Here is a 14,059-nt window from a genome sequence, read left to right as displayed (position 1 = left end):
GTAAACTGGTTTGATTGGGTGAAGGTACCAACTGTCTAATCCTATTTTACAAATATAATGCATTGATTTTAAGTTAACTCTCAGTGGGGATTTTTCACAGTTACTATGAAAACACACATGTATGGGGAAATGCAATTATCAAAGTGAGGTCTCAGAAGGTATCCTGTTTGGTTTTAAGCATTTGGGCATTCTTATCTGATATGTAAACATCAATTTAATTAGGCATTTATTTTGAAATGATAGCCATGACACTAATAAATTGGGGTTTATTTTTTCCATAAAGTTTTATTGGAAGTTGAGTTGACACATTCAGTAAATCTTCAAAGGAATGTGATTTTTTTCTTTCGAGCACTGTGTTCCACCAAATTTCTAAAATGCCTTGGACTATTGCATTCAGTGGCCTATGAAATGAGTAACAAAGTATTCGTCCAGTGATTTTTATCCTACAAAGTGCTACGTATATCCTGTGCCTGAAAATCATTATACTTTTATTATTCTCATATTGTAGACCACATCAGATTGTGTAATCCTGGCACTGAAACACGATAAATGTATTTTATCCATCTGGGAATGGGTGTAGTCCTGATCCAAATGAGAAAACAATGCATGCATATTTGCCAGGACTATTAGGAGTGCTAAAATCCAGGTGGTGCCCCTTCTCCCATTTCTAATAAATCTGGATGCCTGTCATCCATTAGTTGGCAGAAGTGTGCAAGGAGAGGAAGGAAGGCTCCACAGAGCTCTTTGGAAAGTGTCGGGTTAGACAAACTGATGTGAACTTTGATACTATCCACGCCGATACCGTAGGAAGAGCTTAGTTGTTCTCGTGTTGCTCTATTTTTCTAAAGTTTCACCAATTCCATTACAAGTGATATTCAGACACAGAATGAATATCCTTAATTTCACATGTCATACTAGCCATTTTTGTGAGGGGAGTAATCCTCTTTGGGGATTACATAAGCATTGATGTTTCCACCTTTTGACCTCTCTTTGCTGCAGACGTCTGGTTATAAAATGATTGAAATCAAAGATAGAAAACTCTTAAAGGAAGAGGTTATCCCTAAGGGAGATTTTAATTTTTTTAGTTCCTCCAAGAAATCGTAATTGTATAAAGAATGGGAAAAGATTTTTTTTTTTAACTTGAAATCTTTTAAGAAAAACTTTATGATAGACTGAAAGAGAGAAAAAGAGCAAACTCCATTAAAGTAAATAACATTGCTATTAATAGCAATAGAAATTGTGGGGTTTTTTTTCCAATTAGCATTATTTTAATGCCAGAAGAATCCCAGAATATATGAGGCAGGCAGTGCACCAGGCATGCTCACACACTTCTTAAGATACAGCCTCATCTGGAAAAAAATACAGTGCAGTTGATATACTTGCATAATTCTTTTCTAGCTGTTTCACCCTTTTGGTTCCTCTGGTATAAAGCTGTCTAATCCTCTTCAGTGACCAAGAGGTAACACTGTAACACGGGCAGTGCTTAACCAATGCCATTATGAAAGGAAAGTGAGCAGATAAAAGGAAGCCTGAATAATTTAAAAAAAAAAAAAATTGTGTAGGGGATTTAGATAAATGTCTGCTACTAGAATTAACAGATGATATGTGTCTAAATCCGCTAGACTGCTTTTGAGAATTTCAAACACAAAAAGCAGCAGTACATAGCTTTAATTATTAATAGCTGAGAGAGGCTGAAAGTTTTCATTATTTCAGGGAATATAGTTTCTCATTGATGCAATCACATAAAATCAACACATGCACATAATAAATCTTAATCTATAGGACATTTTTAGCGCTGTTTCAGTTGCAGGAATTCCTTCCAAAGCCCAATACTAACAAAAACGAAAAAAGTGTGATGTACATATATTTGCATATAATTTTTCTATGTCAAGATAAAACACTTTGGGCCAGAGTCTTGCCACATATTACCCCTCTGCAAAGTAAACTTGGGGTTTTTTTACAATGACTAATACAATATTTGGTCTGTGTAATTATTATTAGAACCAAGACAATTTATAACGAATCAAAAAAGGAGCATATTGGTGACAAGCACATTAACAGGTCCAAATGAAAGTTTACCGGTAAAACAAGATACTGATCTGAGGTACGAGGAAGGATATTTTCCATGCAAAAATTTAAGCTGGGATAGATCACATCTGTGTATCTTGACTGTGATGTATTTTCTGGTTCTGAAGAAGAGATTGACAGCTTATATACAAAGCAGAACTAATTTTGGAAGAGGTTGTTTCAGGTGAATATGGAAGTTCATTCATCTCACTCTTCTGCACCAAGACATCATTACATAGGGAGGACACTGGTATTGGAATCTGAAGGAAGCAAACCCATTCCTTTCAGGGAAAAATACATGTGTATCCTCACAGATCTCTCTTTTTTTGTTCATTTACTTATTTGATGCATCTGTGCATAATATGAATGGCCCTTCTGGAATAATATATATAGAGACGTCCAAATATGTATGCCTTTGGGGAGGATTTGACAGATTAAAGTTTTCCCCATCACTACCAGGACACCACTTTGTTTAAGGTCTGACTGCTGCTTTGTGCAGTGGCCTGTGATACCAGCAGTTGGTCACTGCGTGTCCCCCTCCTGATGGGGTTGATGGCCACTAACAGTACGCACTCCGAGTACGTGCGCAACCTGACAGCCTATGGGTCAGGCTGTCAGCGTTGTAGGTGCATGTATGCATCTACCCCTTTCTGCAGAACTCAGCTGCTACCTGGAGTTGGGTGGGTTTCTGTTTGAGGGGAGTCATTGCTTCCCAAAATGTTTTCTCCCATCAGATCCCTTATCCTAAACTTCCTACGTGTAGACAGAGCAAGCATAAAAAGGGTGGCCTTTGGTTTTGTTTTCTTTCATTGCCACTCTGAGATACATTTTTTTTCCAAAAGTAGACTTTTTCTAATTATACTTAATGTGAACTTGTATTTTAAAGCTGCTTAGTAATACGAAATAAAAATCTAGGCAAATATATTCCTCATCAAGCTTAGCTGGAGTTTTCTCTGAGCAAATAAGGCTTGAGACAGGCCTTTGGAAGCAGTGAAGACTCTTTACTTTAGGTACCTGCTTTCATTGGGAGCTCTGTTAGTTTTCTTTGCCATTTAATTTGGGTTTTGCCAAGTTTGTGCACAAATAAAAATAGGTTTGTTGACTCACTCAGCTGTATTCTGAAGACACTTGTCTGCTTATTAAGAAATTTCTCTCACTATAATACCTCAAACCTGAAGTCCTTTCTGCAACCTCATATTGTTATTTATTTTAATACCTTGAATTTAAAAAAAAATATGAGATTTAAAATTACAAGACTCATCCCATAAAAGGAAATCTACCTAGATCTTTTTATATATAGTCTGGCATCGGTATTTTTCCTTAGATGGTGGGAATAAAAGTGGCAAGGTTTTGGGTTTTGGGTGGGGTTTTTTTGGGTTGTTTTTTTTTTTAGTTTTCACCTTGGTCAATAGGCTATTAATACATTAAATCTACTGAGCATGTAAAAAGTTATATGCAAAATGTCCTAGAGTTAACGATGTCAAGAATCCAAGGTTATGTCCCTTCTGAACAAAATTTCCCTCTCAGGAAGAAAGGAGATATTGGGATATCTGTATATTACTATAGCTCTCTATATATCTGATAGCTAAAATGAGGCTGATGCCAGTTTATCTGCCAGAGACGTTTCTACAATACCTGTTGCAATGAACTCATAGAATCACAGAAGGGCTAAGGTTGGCAGGGACCTCTGGAGGTCATCTGGTCCAACTCCCTGCTCAAGCAGGGTCACCTAGAGCCAGTTGCCCAGGACCATGTCTAGACAGGTTTTTTTAATGTCTCCAAGGATGGAGACTCCACAACCTCTCTGGACAACCTGTGCCAGTGCTCGGTCACTCTCACAGTGAAAAAGCAGTTCCTGATGTTCTGCAAACCTCCTGTGTGTGTTTGTTCCCACTACCTCTTGTCCTACAATACTACCTTTTCTATTACATGCAGTTAAAAACACAGTGTTGTCACCACAAGTAGGATTTCCTTAGTTTTGTCAAACCCTTAAAAATAATTTCTTCATTCATATGATCATGTTTTGTTTTAAAATACTATAACTTATATAGGTGATACATATCTTTTAAAATCAGGCAACAAGTTCTACTCCGTTTTTGTTGGCAATGTAATGGCTTACATTAGAACAGGTAGCACACTGGCTCTGGGCCTTGGTTAGTCCCTTCTGTGTGCCCAGTCTTCTGTCCCAGTTGCTTTTCAGGCTTTACAAACTTCTGTCATCTGCTTTAATGATAGGATGGCCATCTTCATTTTCCTGAGCGTCTGTTAGTTCCTTGGGCTCCTTAACATCAGGAACAAGTGCAGCTCTGTTTAAGTCTTGCAATCGCGTGAGGCCATAGCATTCCTTGGCTACTTCTTTCTACCGCTTTTCCTTTCACTTCCATGTTTGATCATACTCAGCAGGGAATGACGAGGCTCTTTGGTTAGACAACTGAATGTCCCTGCCTTTGATCCCCAAGAGGTACAATACCCACATGAATGGGGTTTATGGGTCATTGGCCTGATCTCTTGAGATAGCTAGATGAGATCTCGGTCTTTGTTCCTTAGGCAAGTAACTACATTTATTTTCTTAATTCCATCCTAGAGAAATCTGAGCCTCATGGGAGCAAGAGCTCCATTAAGTAAATTATTAGATAAGGAAACTGAAAACATAAAAGGGAGTGATTCAGTCACAAGGTCAGTGCAGCTACTTCAAAAGGTAGTATGAAAAGAGTTTCAAGCTCCCTACCATCCGGACACTTGCAGATAATGAGTAATTATTGTCTAAAGCAGCAGACATCTAGGTTATCAATCTTCCTCTTATCAGGGTAGGACATATTGTGGGTTCCTTGCCAGACTTTTCTGATGACTCTAGTTATTTACATATTAACCCTTTGGAATTTCATTGGGCTGTTCCAGGAGGAAGTTTTTTTTTATTACAGTGAAAAGGTTTTCATTCACTTCCTCCAAAATATCAATCTTACAAATCCTTATGTGACAGGATAAAGAAGACCACTTATAACACATCACCTAATCAACAAAGACAAACTTTTTAAATAACCAATGCATTATTCTGTCAGGAATTCTTACTTGGGTGGAATCCCCCCTATAGAAGAGGCAACATCAATTAATAGAGAAACATTAGAAGGGAAAACAAGATCCAAGGGACAGGACAATAATCAAGAAGCAAGACCCGCTGTAAACACCTGTACTACAGACATCATGAGGAGATCAGCATGGGTATCAGTTAGTGGAATGGGGAGCACAGTAGCTCATGGTGAATTCATGCTCAAAGTACTTCCTTACTATACTCAAGTCACTTTGCTTCCCATGAGATGTGTCACTTTTGTCTTAAAGCCTCTCTTTTTTAATTATATTAGGTACAATGTTTGGAAAAGTCATTGTAATTTCTCTCAGATCATTTTGAATACACAGTACATACTTGTACTGCAGAACCAAGAATGACAAGGTGTTAGGGCAGTTCCTTCTGAGCTTTACATTCCTCAGACTTTTAAGATATCTTCTGTTAACAACATTTTAGTTTTCTCTTATTTATTTATTTAATTTTATATCTTTACCCACCAGAATTTTTCCTTTCTTTTTAAGCTTGACTAAGGGTGTGGAGCAAGAGGAAAGTACCTAGTTAATACTTTTCTCTTGTCCCAGAACAGAGACGTAGAGAACTTATTAGGGTCTTGCCAGATGGGATCGTTTCTGAGAACAAAACACTGCAGTCGGAGAGCAGAAAAAGTCCCTGGAAAGTGCTTGGACTCTTCAGAAACTGCAGAAAGATAACCAAGTTTGCAGAGCCTTGCTCTCTGTCAGGTGACTTGAGTAAAGTAGAACTGTAATTTTCTAAATGGAGTGTAAAAATACTCTCTTTATTTCCTGATGCATGCACTACATTGAGTATGATCAGACAAAGAAGAATATTGTTCTTTGATTACTGGTCGGATCTTTGATTATTCAACATGCAGTTCTCATCTGTGGTCTATTGTTCCACTACTGTTGGCAGACAGCCTCTTTCTAAGCCTCTCCTAGCAAGTTCTGAGTCTCTCTAATCTTCCTGGTTCTTTTGGTAATTTAGTTTGCTTTGTCATGCATGCTGTCCTGATTTGGCTTTCACTTTGTAGTTTATGTCTCAGCAATACCCTTTAGTATTCAGTATCTCAAGTCTTTGAGTCAAGGTGTTGACCTGTACCGCTACAGTGCAAATTCTAGTCAAAACTGAAGTATGTGGTGGTGAAATATTCTGGAGGTACTCCAATAATGCTGATGTCAATGGCAGGAAAGTGAATCCATTCAAAATATCAAGTGTATACAATTGTTGGTGTTCCTTGGGTAGGTTTTGTGGGTTTATTTTGGTAGGTTTTTTTTCTTTTTCATTTTGTGCTGGAAATGTCTTCATTTTCTAGTTTGGTCTCCTGTGGTGACGCTTCACAGGAGAATAAAGAAAACCATATGAAACACTGAAAGGAATTAACTGGCTAAATGTTTTTCAATTTTTCTGAAAAAAATAAATGTTTTATCTAGATTAATTACTCTTTTGTTGACTTTCAGCCTAATGTAATCTTAATCCCTAGAGGCATTCAGCTCTGGAAAGGGTCCTTTATAACAATAACTGTGATAAACTAAAAAAATAATTTTCCAGTTTACTGTATTTTCTACTTAATTACCATGACAAAAATAAAAAGGAGACTACTAATGAAAGTGGACACAGAGATGCACTAGATACCTTCAAAGTGATGTATAGTAGTTATGCCCCCTGAATTCAATTATCTGTAAAGAGTATTCATGCACAGATTGTGGCTCCTGTGCTTGTCTCTGATAATTTAGCTGCAATCTGATACAACAATAATGATTTTATTTTATTTTTTGGCTCCTTGTTCCCTCTAATGTTTTTGCTGTTCCCATAGGAGCCCATTCTCTTTACAGACTGAATAGTTATTTGATCGTTGACACTGCCACTGATTTGTGGAGTAACAGGATGATTAAATGTATTGGCAGAGTGCCTCATTTACCTACTGACAGGCAACAAACCCTTTGTCTCTTTTTTTTTTATGATTTTTCATCTCTTCTTTTTTATACTTCACTGCGCTCAAATTAGCAATTGACCTGCAATGTGGAAATGCAGGCGTGTTTCACGATGGCTTTAGGCAAACAAAAGGATGATCAGTATACGCAAGAGCGAATCAATTTTTCCATTCTCTGCGAGAATAAAATAGCTGTTTTGAGGCATCTCAATTTGAGCATTCCTGAAATCCGCAAAGCGCAACGTAATTGCTTGCAGAGACTTGTCCTAATTGGCAGCTTAAGAAAAGAGACACAGACAGTTCTTACCATTTTCCACATTGAAAGTTCTCCGGAGACTGTTGAAACAATTAATAGACGTTTCTGTCTTTGTGCCTAAGGTGCATGACTTGAAAATGCAGATGAAATGATAGCAAATCACACATCGAGGAGTCTGTGAACTTTTCCCCAAGCGGATGGCATTCTCTGGAAAGAGAGAGATGGGGGGAAAGAATGCACAGGGGAGAGGAGAGGTTTCATACATTCTTTTCTCTCTTTCTCCCATTATTTTATGTGTGTGTGTGTATGTGCGTCTGTAAAACATTATATCTGAATTTTTCCCCTATGAAAACTTCGGAGCTGTATTTTTTACTATTGTGATGAAATTAATTGGCTCATTATGGATACTGTAGGCTTGCATGTAATTTATTCAGTAAGGAGGTGTATATTTTCTCTTTTTTTCATACTGAGTTATTTCAGTGTTTCTCCTACAATGTCTTCTGCTCTCCCTAAGGTTAAAAAACCCATTTCTTAATTTGTTTCTTCTAGACTTTTGTTTTGGAATGGATGATGAAAGTACTACAACCCAAGAAGTCTGTTTTAAACCTGGGTTTCATAAAACAAGTGCTTATGTTTTCCCTTGATAGTTGACTAAAAGAAAAATCAAAGTAAAACTGTTTACTGAGGTTTTAATATGGAGGTTTTTATACTATAGCGAATAATCTGTAAGATCATTTTAGATTCTCTCTGGTATTGAATAAACATAAGTAAGATTTTTTTAGAAACAAACTCTCCCACTGATTCCCCATGTAATCCGTATCGGAGGCACTACATCCGTGATGTCCCTTTGCAATGAACGACAGCATCTTTCAATATACTGTCTGCTAGCTTGAACTTTCACCTCAACCAGCAGGCTCACTCCTTTCTCAAAACAGTCTCACTGCTACCATGAACTCTCACTCCGACAGTCACCTTGTAATCACAGCAAACACAGTGGAGGCCTCCCCTGGGAGAGGTGTAGAAAATACAGTGATGGGAGTCTTTAAGTGGAAAAAGCTATTGCTTTGGGTACTCACAGCTGCTGGTGAGAGTGTGTTTAACTGGCAGGTAAATATATCTTTATTAAAACAGGAAGCTTAGATTAATTTGGTGTTCTCATAGCATCCTTTGTATTCAATATCCCATTAAAATCAAGGTATAGGAAAGACATTGTTTTTCAGCAGATACTTGCAATTAAAATCACTGATCCTTAAGATGCATTTTAGCTCTGTATCTGATGATTGCCCTGTACACTGGTTCTAGAGAAGAGACTAGAGGAGAGATCATAGAATAAGATCAATCAAGAATCCTGCTACCACTTCTCTCACCTAAGAGCTATTTGTTTTGCTGAAGAAAGTGATGGTACATTTACATTTTAGACACATTACTGTCCTCAGTGATGCTGAGAACCCCATGTCCCATTTACCTGACTGGAAAGCTTCTTGTAACCATTATCACTTTTGTCTACAGCAAAGTCCAGCCAGCTAGCTTTTGTTATGCGTGGTTACTACAGAGGAGAAATAATAAAATAATATTCTTTAAATGCTGTTTTATTTTCCTTTTTCCCAAGTTCCCTTGAATGACATCACCTGAAAGAAATTTACACTCCATATATTGCAACCTTGCAGCCCTTGTCTGTCTTTGTATCTACTGGTCTTATCAGAAAATACATTCTGGCTTTTGCTGTTCAGGGCATCTATCTATAGTATAAACAGAGGCTAGCTTTTAAAGTGAGCACTTCAGCTGCGGTAAGTAGTGGCCACATGCAGAGGTTAAGCATGGTCTGCTGACAGCATGTGTGCTTACTATTTCCTAATGCTTTATTTCATGGAAACTGTTTTTACTCTTTCTGTTTATGGAGAAATGCTATTGCAATGTAACTGTTCTTTAAGGAATGTTTGTCAAAAGAGAAGGGTCACCATGATCTGAAAATCCTAAGGCTTATCATCCTGGTTTCTGAAATACTTGAAATATTTCAAAGGCTAAGGGCTTCCAGAACTTTGTCTTCACCTTCCAAGTATGATGGCAGAATAAGCATCCATGCCATAGCACTGAAGGGAGGGAGAAGCTCTGCTTCAATAAATTCCTTTCACATATCAGTACAAGAGGCATGAACATGGGCTTTATGAAAACTGCAGAGGAGAGTTCAGGATGTGGGAAGGAATATATGCCTAGTAGATGGCTTGTTTTGAAGCAAGCTGTGCTAAGTAGACCTGCAGGTGTCCGAGCCTCTCAAACTTGGCAATACCCATAGATTTTAAAACCACACAGCCACAGTTTTGGTCTCATTTGTATTTTTCCAACTTCTGGACCTAACAACGAAATGAAAAAGAGGATAGCGTAGTTAACCTTTCATCCCTTCAGATGCTGGGAACTCCAAGTTTTGCAGCATTGGACGGACGTCCTAGTCAGGGCATGGCACGTTGCGCAGATCCCATCCACGGAGAGCTTCATTGGCATGAAGCTCTCTTTAGAGCTCTTGGAGATTTTCTTAGAAGTAAACAACTCTATTCATCACTTCTACTGTCAAACATAAAGCATGTTCACATGAGAACATGCTGCTTCACTTTGAGATAAAGACAAGGGCATGGCAGCGATGTCATGACCAGCCGCCAAGTGGGAGATGCTTACAGGCTTCTCCAATACGATCAGCCACTGGCTTTATCCTGCAGCCAGGCGGTACATGCAGCACGACACAGCACAGGCCTGCACCTGCCTCAGGTCAACTCTTAGGTGAATCTCTAACTCCGCAATATACAATAGTTGTTCAGTTAGGACCACTGCAGGTGCCAAAACCAGATGTATAGTTGTCCTCATTTTTCCTTCCAAAAAAGTTGACAATCACAAGAGAAATTATAACAGTATTCTCATGTTTTTAGACTGAATAGTTCTTATGGTAATAACAAAGAAATAGGCAGACCTCTTGAACATATTTTGTAATACAAATTTTGTTGGTTTAGTAGTGAACAAGCATCATTAGGTGTTGCATAGGAAATGCTGATGCAAAGCAAGTGGTCTGCAGACTTGGGCTATAAAAATGTAAACAGGTGTGCTAGGAGTAAAGTCAATTCATCATTTAATTTCTCTGCCACCATAAAAAATTACTGCAGAGTTCCAAATCAAGTGGTTGCCTAGCATCATAAATGCAATTATTTCCCCTCTTTCGAGTTTGCATTCACATGCTTTTGTTACCCCTTACTCTGTATCTGTTATAACCTCAGATGCCTTGCTTTCTGTAGTGGATTTCTCACTCTCTTCTTCACGCTCTGCTACATGTCTTTACAGTGGTCAGTGTATATCCGTGCTGCTGTCCGCAAAGAAAAAGGATTGCCAATCCTGGTGGAACTGCTTCGAATAGACAATGACCGGGTGGTATGTGCAGTCGCTACAGCTTTACGAAACATGGCCTTAGATGTCAGAAATAAGGAGTTAATAGGTATGTTCTTTCCAAGCAATCTATATATTCTGTGGCTTTGGGTTTGTTTTTTTCCAGTTTGCAGCAGAATGAGCACAATGAAAACAATTATTCTCACATTTCTAGCACAATTTCTTTAATTCTTTCTCTAATGTGTCATATTCAGATTTTATGTGACAGCTTAGTGCTGTATTGCAAGGAATTGTTAAATTAATTAAACATCATGCAATGTTTCATGATCTCTCATACAGTAATCTCCAGCAGAAAAACAATGGCTTTGTTCTGCTTTAGCACTTCATTCCCAGGCTGGCAGTAGCACTTGCATCTTCCAGATCAAGGATCTAAGCAGAGCAGCCACTCCTAATCCTCAGATTATCTATTACAAGTAATTTTGGGGTCATGAAGTGACAAATCTTAAAAATTTTAAGATGGTGCCAGGAATTTACTGGGCAGATTAGTAGATCCAGCAAGAGAACTGGGACGTGCTTGATTCACACACACATATGCAGTGAAGGAAGAGGACGATAATTTACTTAAATAATTGTTGCCCCTGAATTCTGATGGAATGGTAAGCAAACATCTTGGGTGTTGGGTTTTTTTTAATTTTGCAGGTTTAGGTTTTCAGTGGGGTTTTCTAGCTGAAATTAATCCAAACACTGTGGATCGTTGAACTTTTATTTTCATGCTCTGTCTTTGAAAAATAATCACTTCCTTGATTTTGAACTATTTCAACAGTCATGACAAAATTATTCCTACTTTTTCTTTACATTAAAAGCATATTTTTTATTCATTTTTGCTAACGTGTTAATTTGTTATCATTGCAGCATACTTCTCCTCCTCTGCTTTTAATTACAGAATTCCACAAATAGATACTTTGATCATAATGTTTTATTTTTTTGTATCCAGTGCTATCTCAGGGCTAGTGCTTCATTACAGCGGTGCTCTGTGGGTTGTTAAAACAAGGCAACCACTCCTCTCACATATTGCACAGACTAAAGAGACTTCACTGACAAAATGTTGTAAAGCAAACAGAGGTAGAAGTTGGTATAGTGGAATAGTGGAAATAGTTGGTATAGTGTAAAACCTGTTGTAATTGCCATGGGATTGAACTCAAGACTGATGCTTTACCTGCAAGACCAGGCTGCTTGTTCAGCTTTTGCTCATGTTATAGTCGATAAAATTGGCATGAAATTAGATTCGGTTTATGTATTGTTTTCAGCTTTCAGGAAACAGGTTGCTGCTTGTGTGTTCTTAGCCGTTTGTTGTTGTTTTCTAGGAATTTTAAAGTAGAAATTACTTGAAGCAAGTATATCGGGCCATCAAATCTGGATTAATAACAGACTTTTTTTTTCCTCTCATGATCCCACCTCCACGTTCAGCCTACAGCATGTCATAGTCTCTTATTTAGCATCTTATTCCTTTATTTGTGGGACTTCCTGTACAGGGTTCACAAACCATATTCATACTGAGTTGTCTTCTATGTTCTCTTATCCCTACTTATTGACATCACAAAAAACTCTTTACAGTTGAATTTACAGAGTATAAATGTGGTTTGTAATGTTGTGAATTAGACTATATATGGTTGCCTTTTTTGTGCTTTGATCATTAGTTTTTAATTGAAAGTTTTATTTCCTTCCCAAATCTGCAAATTTCATTTAGGAAAGTGAGGCTATACATGTGAAACTGAGCTGTCTTAATATGATGTGCCACTCAAAATACTGGATAAATGATGGATAAGCTTGCACAACTTCATCATTTCAATATTTTATTAAATTCTTGGAGAACATGTGATATAAACAAAGATGAATTTTAAAAAAGTAGGAAAAGTCTGTTGAAAATAATTACCTAATAAATTTATTCATGTAGCCAACTTGTAATCGCTGTACAGTCCTGCTCAGATTTAAGTAATTCATGGGGTGATTCTGGGGAATTGTACTTCATAACTGCAATACAAATTTGCTACAGTTTAAAAAAAGTCCAAACATGCCAATATCACAGGGAAGTTATGACAATAATTCCTGAACCATTTCAGCTGTGATCTTTATATCTTAATTTCTTCGGCTTTCATCATTGAACTTCAAAGAAACAGTAATAATAGTCATTATTTCTCTTGTTCCTGAATATTTTTTAGCAAATAGGGCATATCATAGAGCTGATTTTCAGAAATGCTAAACACCTGGAGTGGTCAAGGATTTCAACTCATGTTGTAGGCGGTCCATTTTTGTGAATATTACAGTTCCACATGTTCTACAATGCCTTAGCTGTTGCTATGGAAAGGAGGACTCAAAAGGGACTTCTTCAGGTTAGTCGCTCAAGCATCTTTCTGCCTAAGCAGAATTGACATCCTGTTTATCTTTCCTCTTTGCAGTTTTTGTTTGTCCTTCATAGTCTTGTGGTGACAAACTCTACTTCACAAACTGGAATTTCCCCCTTAAGATAACCTTTTTAAAGGTGAATTTTCCAACTGTATATATAGTAAAATTACATAAGTAGAATTAAGTTTTTTAATGCATTTATAAAGCATTCTTTTCAGTGGTGCTGTGGTTCCATTCCCGGCTGACAAATTTTTACTGAAGTGTGCCAGAGAATGAAATATTTCTTGATGCTGCTGCTGCCAAGCAGCCCATAACTCAGTGTTGAGGCATCTGGCAAATATATCAGAAAGCTTGCTAAAATCCGGACTCACCTGTACCAAACTGCAAAACAAACAAAAAGACCCCTTTTTTAAAATGGCTAGAAGTTTCTTTCTAGACTTCATTGAATTGGCCAGTCTAGTTTGTTTTTCACATAGATCTATCAAGTGTGTTGTTATATTGCTAAAGGTTGGTGCCAGGCTTCTCTTGTAATTTATCTGAACCATCCCCATAACAGCATTTTTTTTTATTTACAGTGAGGTCTTCTTTCTGGGTTTCATTTCAGGCATGCTCCATGTCCTTAAAAGGACTCTCTTTTTTCTCCTCCTCCATCGCTTTTGCATTGTGCCATGTGTCTCTAGGCCGAGACAGCGGGCATATTCATCTTTCTCCTTCCCAAAATTAAATTGCACTCAACGACATGGTGAACCTGGCCTACTTAGTACTGGCACTAGGTAATCCAGCAAGTGGTTTTCCCTCCTCGTGTGTACTGCCCACGTGTGTTCCTGGTCACAGTCAGACCACATTCATTTTCCGCTTGCCTTTCAGGACCCTTGTCTGCATGAAATAGTACCCACCCTATGCTGCTTCCCAAGAGTGCACCCCATGGGAAGGTTTATCAGCCTTTTCTCTCTCC

The 14,059-nt window shown here is 37.8% G+C and overlaps 1 protein-coding gene across 6 annotated transcripts in view; it reads left to right on the top strand.

Moving 5' to 3' along the window:
* The window catches only part of CTNND2 (catenin delta 2), a 691,690-nt gene that overhangs the window by 606,085 nt on the left and 71,546 nt on the right, over window positions 1-14,059 (top strand). For all 6 annotated transcript variants that reach the window (XM_054816775.1, XM_054816773.1, XM_054816771.1 and 3 more), the window contains one exon: window positions 10,660-10,810. In XM_054816775.1, the coding sequence (XP_054672750.1) occupies window positions 10,660-10,810 (151 nt within the window). The remainder of the gene's footprint in view (window positions 1-10,659; window positions 10,811-14,059) is intronic.

The sequence above is a fragment of the Grus americana genome, chromosome 2 (genome assembly GCF_028858705.1).
Source record: "Grus americana isolate bGruAme1 chromosome 2, bGruAme1.mat, whole genome shotgun sequence".
In the NCBI taxonomy this organism is placed as follows: Eukaryota; Metazoa; Chordata; class Aves; order Gruiformes; family Gruidae; genus Grus; species Grus americana.
This window is presented reverse-complemented; position numbering and strand designations above follow the sequence as displayed.